Here is an 18,583-nt window from a genome sequence, read left to right as displayed (position 1 = left end):
CAATGTTGGCTGGGATCATGTAGCAGTCTGAAGATTTTGTCATCTTGTCAGATTCAGAACAATTACTTTCCATGAAGTTGAATCCTTTAAAGTAGCTGCAATTTGAAATATGTTTGTTTTCATGAGTCAAATCTAGTGGCAACAAAATGACTGTTAGAGAAATGTTTGATTTTGTTCAAGTATAATATGTTTCAGTCAACAGAACATTAACGACTCTCTATATAAATGTCTGTAGTCTGAAAAAGCTCATACATGACTCTCTCAATTGTTATTAAATTTGTGATGATAACTCCAGAAATGGTGTAGTGAGAGTACTAGTGATGAGCTGACCTACTGGTATCAGACAGTCTTTGTCAGATGGATCTCTGGCTTGTCTTGTCCAGACATTGGTGATGGAATAATGCAGAGTACGGCATTACACAGATATATGACAGTCGTATCACAAGTAATGAATGTTCTATATTTTCCAGCATGTTCCCTCCAACTACAACTACACGCTACCTGATGTGGGGCTGGTTGTCCAGCATCTCATGGGTGGTGCGTTCCGATCATCGTACTGCAGAAAACGATTCCGCCAGAAGTACCTCGCACTCAAAAACCATGTGAGTTAAGCAAATATCCAAATCAGCTTTTTCCCCCAGTCTTTCTGTCATGTGTCTATGGAATATTTACTTAGGTTCATACAGACCTGGACAAGCTTTTGATTTTGGTTATTGAAGTAAAATACTTCGGTTTTACGTGAAAAGAATGCTTACAATTTTACCTGCTAAGAAAGTATTTAGATGGCACAGAACATTGAAAACAGTTTCCTTTTATTTGCACAAGCCTGTTTTTACACCATGGTACATCATGATAGGGTTGACCTTAACTTCTCGGGGTATTGTCCTGAAGAAGATGGTTCTGGATCTGTACCCATTCAACAAAGAGGTCTTAGAGCTATGGCTCATCAGTCAGTAATATTTGATCAGGGGTTATCATGAACTTAGTGATAAGATTACTTTGTAGGAAATAAGGCGACATGTGCACAACTGTTGCGCTCCAGGTCTGTATGAGTCATATGTTACCAAGCAGGACATGCATATCTCAGGTAGCATCACTGTAAGGTGCATCCATGTCCCATCTTATGCCTGGTATAGATAGACCAAACATTGAACTAGAGACTGGCTGTGCTGCATCGACTCATGATGGCTGTCTCATTGTATGCATTGCATGTTTCCGATGTAGAGTAGTTTCAAACATTAGATAAATATTTGTAATGTATATTCTTTCACGCTCTGAATGAACTCAGCTATGTTCACAAGTCTCAAAGTTTAGCAGTTTAAATGATCTGGGTATAATGTGCCTTCAGTGTATTTTCAAATCCCATGTGACCCAGCTAAGTGTATTATTCTATTGATGGTCCTCTCATTGATAAATGTATCCCCATGTCGTCAAGCTATGCCTTCAGCAGCAGCAGCCTTAGTCACCATTCCTGTGCCTATATAGTATGGACAGCAAGCTGATAGTGATGGACATCAGTGTAGTTGGGCATACAGAGACGCTACACAGAGTGTGTCTTTGCAGTACAGTACATATGTCTTACTGATGATAACAGTGTTTTGGAACCATTCAATTTATGCCTCTTAATTTATGTACTTTGAAAATGGTTAGGAATCCCACCTGATCTTGGCAATGGTCCATCATGGACTTTTCCATAACACAATGGTATGTAATCTACTGGAACAAGAGGGTGTGCTGGTTAGGTCTAACTGCTTCTAACAAAATTATTTCACAGCAGCTCAGTGTGAGAGTAACATCCAAAGTCATAAAGTGTGATCATCTTGCCATGAGCTTCTGTGAAGCTGACAGTAGATTGATACTGGGTCAGATCTGATTCAAGCCAAGGATGAGGGGGTTCTGACATGCCTTGAGGGGAAGAACTGATAGTAAATTTCAGGACTGAGCTGTCATTCTCTCTTGCAGTCAACCCCCAAAATGCCTGGAATTTTACTTTCTCAAAAGAGTAATACAAGTGTAACGTTTGTTACATGACTATTTCCCTTGTGTCCATTATCATTACTTACCTGGTCCTTCACAAGCTTGTATCTGTGGGTGTATAGAAACAGGATTGGGACAAGGCACTGTTGATAAGGCAAAGCTGTATTCTAACTGTTGAACATATTCAGCTGATCCTGATTGTTTTATAACCGCCATGCTGCAATGTTTCCCGACAGCATGACCTGATTGTGGTGTTTTTCCCTTTGTAGCTTTCGGAACAAGAGGTACAGTGTGTTGACACTTGCTCACTATCTGCTTAGATTGGTCTGTGTGTGCATGGATCTTTGTGCTTTTAAAGTTCACCTTTCTCACATTGTCTGGCTTCCTTTAGTTATTCTCATAACATTCAATATATTTATATATATATACTCATATTTTATGTATTAATTCTTCATTCTAATGGCAAATAACATTAACAAGAAAACAGCCTTTTTAGAAGGCAAAACGAAGAAAACAAGGTCTCAGAAGAACTTTAATGTTGTTTTATTAGAACGTTTGTTTTCTTGTTTGAGTTGGCAATATTCCTGCTATATGACCTTAGTTTGTAAGCTATTGTATCAGCATTAATGTACCAGGTACTCATTAAGATATTAAGACAGTCATCAAGTAACTCAGCGAGTCAAAGAGTCTGATAACCAGGATCCTCTTTGTAATCTCTTATGGTCAGCCAAGGTTGTTGAAGACCAAACCTAAACCAAATCTTCACACCATACTGAGAATGAGAACTGTGAAGCAATGCTTATACCTCATGTGTTTATTTGTTTTATCTCCAGTGGTAACAGTGCTTTGCCTGTCTCTCATAGGATAGCTAGATAGATCCTAGCTCTTCTGTGTGATTGGGATAATCATGTAGAAATCTATGAAAAAAACAAACGTATCTTTTTATCTAGTCGTTTCCAGAGCGTAACTAAGAAGCTAATATTTTTCAACAAAAAATTGGTATATATGTCAAACAGAACCTAAAGTGGTGTCTTTTGCTATTTACAGAACTTTGGCATTTTTATTTTTATGGGTTTTCATGTAAACAATTTGGACTTAGTGTAAAAAAGGAGTGGATTTCGTTTCCAGAGCATAAGTAAAAAATCACTCACTATCTATCAATAAAACTTGGCAGATATATGAGGCAGATATTTGCAGAACTTTGGCATTTTTATTTTCCCCGTTTTCCATGAAAACGATTCTGACTTAGTCTCAAAAGGGAGGGGAAGACTTTGTTTCTGGAGCACAAGTCGAAAACCTTTTAATATCTTTCAATAAAACTTAGCAGATATGTGTGACAGATCCCAAAGTGGTGCCTTTTCTTATTTGCAGATTTTGGGCATTTTTATTTTTCTCAGTTTCCATGGAAACGATTTGGACTTAGTCTCAAAAGGGAGTGGTGGACTTTGTTTTCAGAGCACAACTCAAAAAACGTTCAGTATCTTTCTACAAGACTTGGCAGGTATATGAAACAGATCGTGAAGTGGTGCTTTTTGCTATTTGCAGATTTGGGGCATTTATGTTTTTCATGATTTCCATGGAAATGATTTGGACTTAGTCTAAAGTTGGACTGTCAGATAATTTGTTCTTTCAGATTTGTAGGGGCAGGGATTTGTCATCTTCTGATGACTCTTGTCATAAATTATTATTTTCAGGATTTAAACAGAAAGATGGCAACACACCGAGCAGTATGACTAAAAGCCAAATGTCTATATTGAGCATGTTGAAATAGATCTGTGCATCATATGCTTTCTGACAGTTACCTGAATTGTTTGTGTTCCTGTCTAACCCTTTAATGATCAGTTCTTACTCACACTGGGACTAACACCACAAGTAACACAACAGGATTGACAGCCATGTTCTTGTGTCATTTCACTAAGTGTTACACCGTGCACCTGAGTTGAGGTTTGATCTGTATGATTTGTGCAATCATTTCTACCATAGCATAATCAGCATGCTAATAATTTACTCAAGTTATTGCTAATAATTGAATTGTAATTGTCTCAAGAAATACTTGTCAAGGAACTTGTAATATAAAATAACCATGCTTGCATGTAAGTTGGCATTGCAGGTTTCTGTCTGATTATGTTATGTCTATCTTGTCTACTGAATGTCTCAATCATTAGGATTTGGATATTTTGAGGCATAATTTCTATTTGTTCAACAATTTTAGATAGTTTTCGTTGAAACTCTAGTCTGTGAATATTCCTTTCTTAAATGTTGCAATGACTGCCATATTTGTCAGGTGGGTTTATGAATTCTTATCAAGATGCTTTGACACCTCCTCCCTGCACAGTGACATTGACACTTTCACTACAGCTGCCCTGTACACTTGTGACAGAGACACTTTCACTATAGTTGCCCCCATGACAGTGACACTTTACTATACTATGACTATGAGACACTTTCAATATAGTTGCCCTGTACATTATGACAGTACATTATGACAGAGACACTTTCACTATAGTTGCCCTGTACACAGTATGACAGTGACACTTTCACTACACTATAACAGTGCTTTCCTACAGCCGCCCTGTCCACTATGACAGTGACACTTTCACTATGCCGATAGCAATACTATGATTGTACACTATAACAGTGACACTTTCCTGCCCTGTACTATGACGGTGACGACACTTTACTATAGTTGCCCCTGTCCACTATGACAGTGACACTTTCACTATAGCTGCCCTGTACACTATGACACTTTGACAGTGACAATCTTTCTGACGCTTTCACTATTTAACGCCTGTTATAGCTGTGCCCTGTACACTATGACAGTGACACTTTCACTTTGCTGCCCTGTACACTATGACAGTGACACTTTCACTATTGCTGCCCTGTACGCTATGACAGTGACACTTTCACTATTGCTGCCCTGTACCCTATGACGGTGACACTTTTACTATTGCTGCCCTGTGCACTATGACAGTGACACTTTCACTACTATGATGGTGACACTTTTTTGCTGCCGTTGACTTTTACTATTGCCTGTACACTATGACGGTGACACTTTCACTATTTGCTGCCCTGTACACTATGACGGTGACACTTTCTACTATTATGACTGCTTTCACTATTACACTATGACAGTGACACTTTACGGTTGCTGCCCTGTACACTATGATAGTGACATCTTACTATTGCTGCCCTTCACTATGGATTTGCCCTGTACTATTGCTGCTGCCCTGTACACTATAACAGTGACACTTTTACACTATTGCCCTGCACTATGACCAGTGACACTTTCACTATAGCTGCCCTGTACACTATGTGACACACTATTGCTGCCCTTACTATGACAGTAGCTGCCCTGTACACATGACACTATTGCTGCCCTGTTCTTTTACTACGCTATGAAAGTGACACTTTCACTATTGCTGCCCTGTACTATGACGAGTGACACTCATGACAGTGACGCTTTCACTGTTAACGCACACTATGACAGTGACACTTTGCCCTACTATTGCTACGCATGACCTGACACTTTCACACTATGACGGTGACACTTTACTATTGCTGCCCTGTACACTATGACAGTGACACTTTCACTATTGCTGCCCTGTACACTATGATTGCTGTGACTATAACGGTGACACTGTTCACTATGATGACAGTGACACACTATTTTACTACTATGACCCTTATGACGGTTAACCTTTGCCTGTGTACACTTTACTATTGCTGCCCTGTACACTATGACAGTGACACTTTCACTATTGCTGCTATTGTACACTATGAGTGACACTTTTACTATGACTGCCCTGTACACTATGACAGTGACACTTTCACAATTGCTGCCCTGTACACTATGATAGTGACACTGTACACTATTACTATTGCTGCCCTGTGCCACTATGACAGTGACACTTTTACTATACTATGACGGTGACACTTTCACTATTGCTGCCCTGTACACTATGACAGTGACACTTTCACTATTGTTTGCCCTGTACACTATGACGGTGACACTTTTACTATTGCTGCCCTGTATGACTATGACAGTGACACTTTCACTATGCTGCCCTGTACACTATTACACTATACGCTTTCGCTATTAACCTGTTACCTGTGACACTTTCACTATAGTTGCCCTGACAGTGACACTTGCCTGTACGCTATCAGTACTCTTACTATTGCTGCCCTGTACACTATGACAGTGACGCTTTCTTTCACTATGAGGCGGTGACACTTTCACTATTGCTGCCCTGTACACTATAACAGTGACACTTTCACTATTGCTGCCCCTGTACACTATGGCACGCCTGTACGTGACGGTGACACTTTCACTATTGCTGCCCTGTACACTATAATAGTGACACTTTTACTATTGCTGCCCTGTACACTCATAACAGTGACACACTTTTACTATTGCTGCCCTGTACACTATGACAGTGACACTTTTGCTTGCTGCCCTGTACTATATCAGTGACACTTTCACTATTGCTGCCCTGTACACTATGACAGTGACACTTTTACTATTGCTGCCCTGTACACTATGACAGTGACACTTTCACTATTGCTGCCCTGTACACTATGATAGTGACACTTTCACTATTGCTGCCCTGTACACTATGACAGTGACACTTTTACTATTGCTGCCCTGTACACTATGACAGTGACACTTTCACTATTGCTGCCCTGTACACTATGATAGTGACACTTTCACAATACTTTTACTATGGTTGCTTGCCCTGTACACTATGATAGTGACACTCTTTTACTATTGCTGCCCTGTACACTATAACGGTGACGCTTTTACTATAGTTGCCCTGTACACTATGACAGTGACACTTTCAGTATATTGCCATTGTACTGTACACTATGACGGTGACACTTTTACTATTGCTGCCCTGTACACTATAATAACAGTGACACTTTCACTATTATAGCTGCCCTGTACACTATGGCAGTGACACTTTCACTATTGCTGCCCTGTACACTATAATAGTGACACTTTTACTATTGCTGCCCTGTAGACTATAACAGTGACACTTTTACTATTGCTGCCCTGTACACTATGACAGTGACACTTTTACTATTGCTGCCCTGTACACTATGACAGTGACACTTTCACTATTGCTGCCCTGTACACTATGACAGTGACACTTTCACTATTGCTGCCCTGTACACTATGACAGTGACACTTTCACTATTGCTGCCCTGTACACTATGACAGTGACACTTTCACTATTGCTGCATTGTACACTATGATAGTGACACTTTCACAATAGTTGCCCTGTACACTATGATAGTGACACTCTTACCATTGCTGCCCTGTACACTATAACAGTGACACTTTCACTATTGCTGCCCTGTACACTATAACAGTGACACTTTCACTATTGCTGCCCTGTACACTATGACTGATACAATAGATGCATCACTATAGATGCCCTGAGTATTATCACAGGGATGCATCACTATAGATGCCCTGTGCATTCTGACATTGAGTAGCACTATTGCTGCCCTGCTCACTGTCAGTACATCCATGTGAGTTGAGCCTTACAGGGGCTATACATAGAACAAGGGGCAGGATGATGCACCTTGACTTGCCAAACAGCTTTCAGGACAACTGAGAACATTTAGCATACTAGTAAATGTTATGACATTTGGGCAGATAGTGTTGATGGATTATTCAATAATTTCTTCTTAAAACATGTTCATTAACTAAATTTAGGTCTATGTTCTTACTTATGAAAGTATGTGCAAAAAGTATATAAAATATCTCCATGAATGTCTTTAGTGGTAAACATAATGGTTGTAGTATTAAGATTGATCATGTCATCAGGTAAGTTGGTATACTGTTTTCAAATTACGGGAAACATTTCTCAGTGTACATGCAATAACAAGTGAAATATTGCCTACTGTTGTTATCTGTGATTCATATTAATGTTCACAATAGGATTACACTGGTAGTTTTCCTTCCAGGGTGCCTCTATAGGCAATGTGGTGACATCCATCCCGCACCTGGTGAACACCAAACAGGCAGAGGAACTGTTTCCCTACCCATTCCATGACCTGATGATCTGGGCCGTCCTCATGAAGAGACAGAAAATGTCTCTGTTCATGTGGCAGCATGGAGAGGAAGCTATGGCCAAGGTTTGTCTCCCCTTTTCTCCCCACATGTCTGGGAAAAGAAGTGTTTTAGAGATTGTCTAATGGGACACCATCACTTATATTGTTCAGCCGGGGATTGTTGTGCTGGAACAGAGACATGATGATGGGTACACTTATTGCAGTAGCTGTAACAAGATGTATCTTATATTATATTGCTTTTATTTGTGTTGATAAAGTACTTCTTGTGTCAGTACATTTCCTTTAAGAAAAATAGGATTTTATGATTTGTGTGCTGTACAATAACAAACTTTCCCATTCTAAGTGCAGTGTTAGGTATTTGAACGTGGTATTTCCTATGACAAGTTACCTCTCTTTTTCACTAGGCTCTGTTAGCATGCAAGCTGTTCAAAGCAATGGCCCATGAAGCAGACCAGGATGACTTGGAAATAGAACTATCAGATGAATTTAGATCCTATGCAAAGTGAGTAACTGTTTTACATTGAGAATCTCAATAACCTATCTTTATATCCCATCCTAATAAACTCCTTATGGATTCGGCAATATATTGTCTATACATCTCAACGACCTGTAAATTCTGTATATTCAGAACAGTATAAAAGCATGAAGGCGGTTAATCAAAACCAACTTTCCCAACGCCTGTTTCTGTTACCAGCGAGTGAGACTAGGTTTGTCCTGTGTTTCAGAGAGTTCCAGACTCTAGCCCTGGAGTTGCTGGAGCACTGCTACAAGATAGATGATGACTACACCCAGCAACTACTCACGTATGAGCTGAAGAACTTCAGTGAGCAGACCTGTCTGAGCCTGGCAGTGGCTGCCAACCATCGGGAGTTCATTGCTCACACCTGCTGCCAGGTGTTACTCAATGACCTCTGGATTGGGGGGCTGCGCATGAGAAAAAATACAAGTATGAAGGTTGGTTACATTCCCCAAGTATGTACTTTGTCTATGTCATGCCTTGAAAAGACCTTGGACTTATTCAGGACAAATCAGTACCCACCCTGACTACTCTGTACCAATGATCCAATGTTTCAGGTGCTACTGGGAATTCCCATGTCCACTGTACCCATCATGTTTCAGGTGCTACTGGGAATTCCCATGTCCACTGTACCCATCATGTTTCAGGTGCTACTGGGAATTCCCATGTCCACTGTACCCATCATGTTTCAGGTGCTACTGGGAATCCCCATGTCCACTGTACCCATGCTCCAATGTTTCAGGTGCTACTGGCAATCCCCATGTCCACTGTACCCATCATGTTTCAGGTGCTACTGGGAATTCCCATGTCCACTGTACCCATGCTCCAATGTTTTAGGTGCTACAGGGAATCCCCATGTCCACTGTACCCATGCTCCAATGTTTTAGGTGCTACTGGGAATCCCCATGTCCACTGTACCCATGCTCCAATGTTTTAGGTGCTACTGGGAATCCCAATGTCCACTGTACCCATGCTCCAATGTTTCAGGTGCTACTGGGAATTCCCATGTCCACTATACCCATGCTCCAATGTTTCAGGTGCTACTGGGAATCCCCATGTCCACTGTACCCATCATGTTTCAGGTGCTACTGGGAATCCCCATGTCCACTGTACCCATGCCACAATGTTTCAGGTGCTACTGGGAATCTCCATTTCCATTGTACCCATGCTCCAATGTTTCAGGTGCTACAGGGAATCCCCATTTCCACTGTTCCCATGCCACAATGTTTCAGGTGCTACTGGGAATACCCATGTCCACTGTACCCATGCCATAATGTTTCAGGTGCTACTGGGAATCTCCATGTCCACTGTACCCATGCCACAATGTTTCAGGTGCTACTGGGAATCCCCATGTCTACTATACCCATGCTCCAATGTTTCAGGTGCTACTGGGAATTCCCATGTCCACTGTACTCATGCTCCAATGTTTCAGGTGCTACTGGGAATCCCCATGTCCACTGTACCCATGCTCCAATGTTTCAGGTGCTACTGGGAATCCCCATGTCCACTGTACCCATCATGTTTCAGGTGCTACTGGGAATTCCCATGTCCACTGTACCCATGCTCCAATGTTTCAGGTGCTACTGGGAATCCCCATGTCCACTGTACCCATCATGTTTCAGGTGCTACTGGGAATCCCCATGTCCACTGTACCCATGCTCCAATGTTTCAGGTGCTACTGGGAATCCCCATGTCCACTGTACTCATGCTCCAATGTTTCAGGTGCTACTGGGAATCCCCATGTCCACTGTACCCATCATGTTTCAGGTGCTACTGGGAATCCCCATGTCCACTATACCCATGCTCCAATGTTTCAGGTGCTACTGGGAATCCCCATGTCCACTGTACTCATGCTCCAATGTTTCAGGTGCTACTGGGAATCCCCATGTCCACTGTGCCCATGATCCAATGTTTCAGGTGCTACTGGGAATCCTCCTGCCGCCATACCGCCATGTGTAGCTGCCCTGGAGTTCAAGAGCAAGGAGGAGTTGCAGCTCATGCCTCAGACAATGGAAGAACATCTGGAAGAGCTTGAAGATGGTGCCAGTGATAATGATAACATCTCAGTCAGCTCCTTCGATGAAGACCAGGTGATTGAAGTAGGTCAATTTAGTCCAAGATTTTCAGTGTGAGTTGGCTTGATGTGGTGGTCACGCACATATGGTGTTATGTTGTAAGTATCATGGAAAGAGACGGCTTGTTGGTGTGGTCATACGACATACATGGCTGGACTATTCTATTCTGGCATGTTGAAGGGGATTAGAAGGAAGGATGCTTACAGGAAAGAGATTACTCATCAAATATCTTTCAGAAATGGATATAGCAGGACATTTATCCAAAACATGATTTTTTTTCTATGCACAATTATATTTAGTACTGTATAACAAATTGTTCCAAATAACAAGCATCAACTTCAGATGACACACAATTTTAAACATTTGTTATTTGCCCTTCTTTGAACATAAACATGGCAAGCATAATCGTTCTGGAAGTCCCTGGCTGGGACAGATGTACAGCATTTCAGAGTGACAAGAGGACGTCCATGGCTACGACTCCTAGTACTACAGCACAGAGCTGATTCTATTCTCAGAGTCCAACCTGATGTGCAGGGGAAAACAGATTACTTACACTGCATAGTTTCCAGTCACTCAGAAAATGTTCAATGCCTAAGGTTAATGTTGATAGATGAGACGCTATGCATGTTTCCTGCATGTACATCCCAGCACTTGTTGCTATTATCCATTCACTGCATGAACGGTGTGGGTGATGTCATTCTTCCTGTTATCTTTCAGTAGTAGTCATCCTTGTAATGTTGTTGTAGCCATGTTTTGTTGTTAATATGTACATTCATGGATTTGCTGATTCATTGTCCACAGAACACTCTTAATGCACTCAGTAAATTTCATCATCATTTTTAACATACTCATGAGTATTTGTGTTGGTAAGTTGTTAGTCACTAGTTTCCCAATACTAAACCAGGATTACAATAGAGAACCTGTAGTATGACACACTGTACAGCACTCTAGTCATACCGACCCTGTAGTCATGCATGACACCCCTGGTACATCCGAGGCATCACCATGCAGCTGTAGGTATCCTTAGATCAAGACCCTTCCCATAATCAGTGTACAATCAGTGCCTATCATATGATAGGCAGGGTTTGCTAAATGACAATCAGATAGTGATGATACCAGGTGTTTTGAAAAAAAATTAAATATACATCAAGGAATATATAGAAATAACATGGCTGAGTGTTGGTTGTGTGATCTATTCAGGATCTACCATTTGGTATTCTTGAAGGTGCCTTCAAATATATTTTGTTCCAGAAATACTGAAAAATACTAAGTGTCCTCAGTTTTGACCTCAAATAAATTATTTATGACTGGATGTTCTAAAGGAATTTTTTTATCCAAACTGTCTCTTTAAACTGTTATTTTATGTACATACTAGTGAATGAGTTTATTTTTATGCTGGTTTTAGCAATATTCTAGCAATATCACAGCGGGGAACACCAGAAATGGGCTTCACACATTGTACCCATGTGGGAAATCGAACCTGGGTCTTCAGCGTGACGAGCAAACGCATTAACCACAAGGCTACCCCACTGCCCCATGTACATACTAACCAAAGGAAGATAAAAATGGAACTGGCTTTTGAAGAAGGATAACTGAAATTAAACAACAGTCATCACTTATTTCAAATGAGCTATGCCAAATCTTGTGAACATTCCTAACAGATTACAGTCAGTGACTTGTTACTTCATTCTAGTACTGATACAGCCTTAACACCTCTTCAAGTGGGAGACAGTCATTATGAGGAACAGTCCATACCAACAGTGTGTGATAATATGAAAACAACCAGTCACACTTTGTTACTTTTTCATCCTCATTTTCACTGATACATCAGGCAAACAGAACATTCTCTGACCTTAGTTCCACACAACATTAATGGGTATTTGAACAAAGAGCAATAAAACTTCAGCAAACCAGGTTTTATTTCAAACATGGTAAAGATTTGGAGTTGATATGGTGTTGTTGTGGTCTTTTAGAATGACTTTAACGATGACCTGGAGACAAGCTTCCACTCAGCACTACAAGCTCCTGCCAAGGAGAATGGCACTGTGCCAGTAGATGTCAGCACATACTTCAACCACCCCTTCAAGAAGAAGAAGAGTCCACTCAGACTCGGTAAAAAGATCTACGAGTTCTACAATGCTCCTATCACTAAATTCTGGTCCCATACGGTAAGTTTTCTCTTACAAAGCTAACTTCCATTTTCATTTTATTCTAGGGTAGTTTCCCTTCATAGCCCAACATACAGCTTATGTAATGACAGTGCTTCTGTTTTCTGTCCTGACATTACATATAGGTTTCTTCATGATAATATAGACCAAATTTCACTTGTAAAGAGAGATCCAGTTCATTTGATACAAGATAGGTCAAAAGTCATACGACAAAGCTAAAACGAGTCGTGTCAAGTTTCTGGATTGAAACAAGTATTATTGGATACTGAACTGATTTGGTTATATTTTATAAACTACATATGTAGACACGGACCAAGACTTGCTGTTGTGTTGCAGATGACATACCTTTCATTCCTGGTGATGTTTGCCTTCATCATACTGGCCAAGATCAAGCCCACACTCGGTTGGCAGGAGTACTATGTGGTCACCTACATCTTGTCTCTTGCTGTGGAGAAAGTCAGACAGGTATGGCATTGCGACATACATTAGTGTGAAGTTGTTTTTGACAATATCAAAATCAAAAATCCATGTACTAAAAGGTGGCCTTTGCTCCTTGCTGTTGAAGAAGAAAAATATACAGTTCCATGCTGTAGTTAAGGGATATCATGGCCATAGAACAACCTCCTTGCTGTAGAACAAGGGATATCATAGAACTAGGTCCATTCTGTAGAACAAGGCATATCATTGCCATAGAACTAGGTCCATTTTGTAGAACAAGGGATATCATGATCATAGAACTGTCTCCATGCTGTAGGACAAGGGATATCATGGTCATAGAATTAGCTCCATGCTGCATTACAAGGGATATCATGGTCATAAAACTGTCTCCATGCTGTCGTACAAGGGATATATTGGCCATAGAACTTGCTCCATGCAGTTGTACAAGGGATATCTTGACCATAAAACGTGCTCCATGCAGTTGTACAAGGGATATCATGGCCATAGAACTGGCTCCATGCTGTCGTACAAGGGACATCATGGCCATAAAACTGGCTCCATGCAGTTGTACAAGGGATATCATGGCCATAGAACTGGCTCAATGCAGTTGTACAAGGGATATCATGGCCATAGAACTGGCTCCATGCAGTTGTACAAGGGATATCTTGACCATAAAACGTGCTCCATGCAGTTGTACAAGGGATATCATGGCCATAGAACTTGCTCAATGCTGTCGTACAAGGGACATCATGGCCATAAAACTGGTTCCATGCAGTTGTACAAGGGATATCATGGCCATAGAACTGGCTCCATGCAGTTGTACAAGGGATATCATGGCCATAGAACTGGCTCCATGCAGTTGTACAAGGGATATCATGGCCATAGAACTGGCTTCATGCAGTTGTACAAGGGATATCATGGCCATAGAACTGGCTCCATGCAGTTGTACAAGGGATATCATGGCCATAGAACTGGCTCCATGCAGTTGTACAAGGGATATCATGGCCATAGAACTTGCTCGATGCTGTCGTACAAGGGATATCATGGCCATAGAAATAGATCCATGCTGTAATACTAGGAGTTGTAGCATGGACGCCCTCTTGTCAATCTGAAATGCTAGACATCAGAAACTGTCCCAACAAGGCACTTCCAGAATGAACATGCTTGCCATGTTTATATTCAAACAATGTTTGTATTCAAACTTTGGTGCAAATCCTTCTAGAAAGCTCTTAATTTTTTCTTATCCTGACTCATGATCTTTTGCTTATCTCCCTTTCCTTTTCGAATGGTAGTGGAACACTTGAATCCCTTGAAGTTCCCGAAGTGGACGTAAAAATACACTCACCCACGAGTTACCTCCCTTTTGCCCTTTTCCCGCGCAAACAGTCATGTGACCAGCCTTACTTGTCACTCTCTCCCTTTTCGCCCAAGCGGATGGTTGGACGAGCAATGGAGTCCCTTATACGGCTTTATATCCTTTTTATTTAGGTCCTATTCTTCAAAATTATGCTGTAAATGGATTTGGCAAAAACTACTATGTATTATTTGTAAAAAAATTGTAAAAATTATTTGTATTTATGTCATAAATTCATCGTAATGTAACTTTGTTTACATTTTATGAAATCTTGCAGTGTTTGCAGGCACAGGTTATCCGTGGCTGATCCTCACCCCCAGTGCCCTTCATGCACAAAACTATGTTCTTCCAGCTTGCGCTGTACTTGTGTTGATTTATCAAATCTTCAATTTAATCAATATTTGTCTTATATCTATAGACGTGCCATGGATCGGGTGATCCGGTCATCTCAAGTCAAGGCTGATAAAACAGGAGATCAGCCTACAAACTGTATGTTGCTTGCTACTGCTGAAGTTCATAATACTGGTGCTATGTTTAGTACGTTGCAGGGGCAGTGAACTGGTACGGGGTCCAAGAAGAGATCGGCTACAACGCAGTTGACTCTGACTCAAGCTAAGAAAAAGGCGTCATCTTCTTCTACATCGCAGAAGAAAGCATCTGTTACCAGATCCGAGGGTAAATCTACGTGTGCTAGTATGTCAACGCACCAGAAATCCTTCAATGAAGAGATATTACCTCCACATGAAGTAGACGTTTTTGATGACCCCCCGTTACTTCTACCCGAAGTACCTACGAGATCGGCGACTCAATCTCCTTCTACAACTACTAGATTGTCCCCTGCAACGGTCAGCAGGCCAGCTGTTTGACGAACTACCACCTACTTCTCAACGGAGTGAAGTTGAGGCGCAGAACTCATCAGCGTTCTGGAACGCTTCATCTACACCGCAGCAGCTGCAACCAACGCAGAACTTCGACCCGGGCGAATTTATGAGACAATTCACCAACCAGATGATGGCCATGATGGAACGTATGTTCGAGGAAGAAGCGAAGGCTCGGCGAAGCCTCTCATCTACCGACACCATGCGCAAACCTACGGACCTGCATGAACCTACTCCTCATAGAACTACATCTCAAGACTACGTTGATGAACGTACACCTTTGCGAAGGTCTCCACAGTCGGACCACTCTGTCATCTTAGAGCAGGATAGAAGAGATGAGATGCCTACTCACCGCTCTACATCCGCGAACCCTCAACGTTCAAGAACATTGAAGGACCAATCTCCTACACCTAGCCGCTCTAGATCGAGATCTCATATCTCTCACAGACGTTCGCGAAGTCACTCATCACGAGACAGAGGTTCGCGAAGAGAAGGCTCACATCACAGAAGTTGCATAGACCTGTTTGCCACAAGGTTCACAACTACAGACATTTGTCTCACCCGTTCCAGATCCTCAAGCCTGGGCAACAGATGCACTGAGCATATCTTGGGAAGGACTAAACACTTACGAGTTTCCACCCCCGATATTACTACCGGAAGTACTGTTGAAGATCAAACAGACACAGGCGCTACAACTGACTTTGGTCACGCCATACTGGCCAGCGAGAGTATGGTTCCTAGACCTAATAGAAGATCTCGGAAGTCCAGCAATCAAGTTACCAGATTGGCCTAACCTACTCATACATCCGCACACCAAGCAAGTCCACGGGAACCCGACAGCGTTCCAGCTACACGTGTGGACCGTATCAAAACATGTTTGAAGAAAAGAGGATACTCCGCCAGGGCAACCAAGGCAGTAACACTAGCGTTACGCAGATCTACTCGTAACCCGTATGATGACAAGTGGTTGAAGTTTGAGACTTATGCAAGGCGGAAAGGCTTCACTGCGATGGCAGCTACTCATCCTCAAGTGGCGGAATACCTGTGTCATCTTAGACAGACCAGACATCTGAAAGGTTCGACATTATCTACATACCTCGCCGCCATCAGTACAGTGATTACCATGAAAACAGGCATCAAGTTGACGAAAGTACCAGAATTACTTGCTCTGCTGTGATCTTTTAAACTGGAGGACCAGCAAAATAAGTTCAGAGCTCCGGCCTGGGATCTGAATGTAATTCTACGTCATCTTACCAGTGATGCCTACGAACCTCTAGACCAGACTACCTTCGAGCTGACAGAGAAGACTCTGTTCCTGCTTGCGCTAGCCACGGCAGCTCGAATATCAGAGATACATGCGCTGGACTTTGGTCGAACCAGATTCGACACGGGGCAACATACTGCAGTTCATCTAGGACTTAGATGGGACTTCATTGCCAAGAACCAACTACCTGGTCAGCCAGATAGACAGTTCCATGTACCAGCGCTATCTACAATCCTCGTCCCAGAGGATATAGAAGACCTATCCTTGTGTCCGGTCAGAGCCCTGAAGATATATCTGCAAAAGACTGAGACAAGGAGACGAAAATTCAAGCGCCTGTTCATCCCATTATCAACAGAGACATCAGCAGAAGTCTCAAGAACAACGATATCGTTCTGGATGAGAGCCGTCATATTGAGAGCCTATAAAGCAGCAGGACTAGAACCTCCTTGAGCTTCCAACCCACGCGAAGTTAGAGCACTGGCGTCAACACTGGCTCTGCACGGAAATTGCTCTATACCAGCAATTATGGAGGGCTGCTTTTGGAAATCAGACACGGTGTTTGCCAACAACTACCTCCGAGACATAGCCACTGAAGACGTCTCAGGCATTCACCAAGTTGGGCCTCTAACGGTTCCTCAAAGGCGCTGAGTTGGAAAATCTCACCCTTTATCACGTTGACTTGCTGATAACTTTTACTAAAGAAAAGTATTAGTTTGAAAGTCCATGCGCACAGTCTAGGACAGACTAGCATGAGTGATTAAAGATCCTGTATGGGTAAAGATCTTACCTGTACGTGAAGGGGTCGCAAATCATTTATGATAAAGATCTTATCATAATCTATGGGTTGTTATAAGATATCTAGTAATGAGAAGATACTAGTTTATCTGTAGCCACATGAATCAACATGATTCAACTTGTCCCCCATGGGGGGATACAGGACGTATCTAAGGGCAGCTGATGAATCCACGGAATGGGTTGACCCACCACCAATCTGTCGGATTCTGTAAGCAAAATATCATGAGTCAGGATAAGAAAAAATATGTAATTTTTTAAGTAAGTATTTTTATACTTATCCTGACTCATGACGAGAAGCCCTCCCAACCTCCCCGCTGAAGACACTTTGGATTTCACAGCAGATCCAAGTGCATGGGCAGAAAATCAGGAGAGAGTGACAAGTAAGGCTGGTCACATGACTGTTTGCGTGGGAAAAGGGAGGTAACTCGTGGGTGAATGTATTTTTACGTCTGCTTCGGGAACTTCAAGAGATTCAAGTGTTCCACTACCATTCGAAAAGGAAAGGCAGATAAGCAAAAGATCATGAGTCAGGATAAGTATAAAAATATCAATTTTACTTGAAAAATGACATTATTGTTTCTGTTGATTCCTGTTCAGATCAGCACATGAACTTGTATTTCAGTCATTTCCTGCCACTAACAATTACTAGCAGAACATCTTCTAGTGCTTCATTATTTTTAATGAATTTAGAACAAATCTTTCTATTAATATTTGTGAATATCTTATGTTCAATAAGATGATTTCTGGGCATATTTAGACTTGTTCGCTGTTGTTCTGTGGTGCATACCCTGACACCTCACGTCAGGTCCTAATTAAACTTTCTGTTGACACTTGTCAATCATCCAAAGAGATATCCTAAGTTCACTATCACAAGGTCTTTAAAATGAGATTGTTAATAATGATTTGATTTATACCTTTAGCTGCAATCCAAACTTATGAAACTGGTTAATTAGTAAGACAAATGTCTGAGCAAACATTGTTATCATCACGTTTGCTGATGGTATTACAGACTGATTTCACTCTCGTACCACGCAAGTTT

The 18,583-nt window shown here is 41.6% G+C and overlaps 1 protein-coding gene across 1 annotated transcript in view; it reads left to right on the top strand.

The window, feature by feature from the left end:
• The window catches only part of LOC124268097 (transient receptor potential cation channel subfamily M member 3-like), a 131,995-nt gene that overhangs the window by 92,533 nt on the left and 20,879 nt on the right, over nt 1-18,583 (top strand). Inside the window, 9 exon segments of the mRNA XM_046703115.1 lie at nt 471-602; nt 2,247-2,261; nt 7,948-8,118; nt 8,460-8,557; nt 8,781-9,009; nt 10,490-10,525; nt 10,528-10,662; nt 12,621-12,815; nt 13,152-13,280. Coding sequence (XP_046559071.1) covers nt 471-602; nt 2,247-2,261; nt 7,948-8,118; nt 8,460-8,557; nt 8,781-9,009; nt 10,490-10,525; nt 10,528-10,662; nt 12,621-12,815; nt 13,152-13,280 — 1,140 coding nt within the window.

This window comes from Haliotis rubra, unplaced genomic scaffold (assembly GCF_003918875.1).
Source record: "Haliotis rubra isolate DU_JTF1 unplaced genomic scaffold, ASM391887v1 Scf136, whole genome shotgun sequence".
In the NCBI taxonomy this organism is placed as follows: domain Eukaryota; kingdom Metazoa; phylum Mollusca; class Gastropoda; order Lepetellida; family Haliotidae; genus Haliotis; species Haliotis rubra.
The sequence above is the reverse complement of the archived record's forward strand: the minus strand, read 5'-3'. Positions and strand labels throughout refer to the sequence as shown.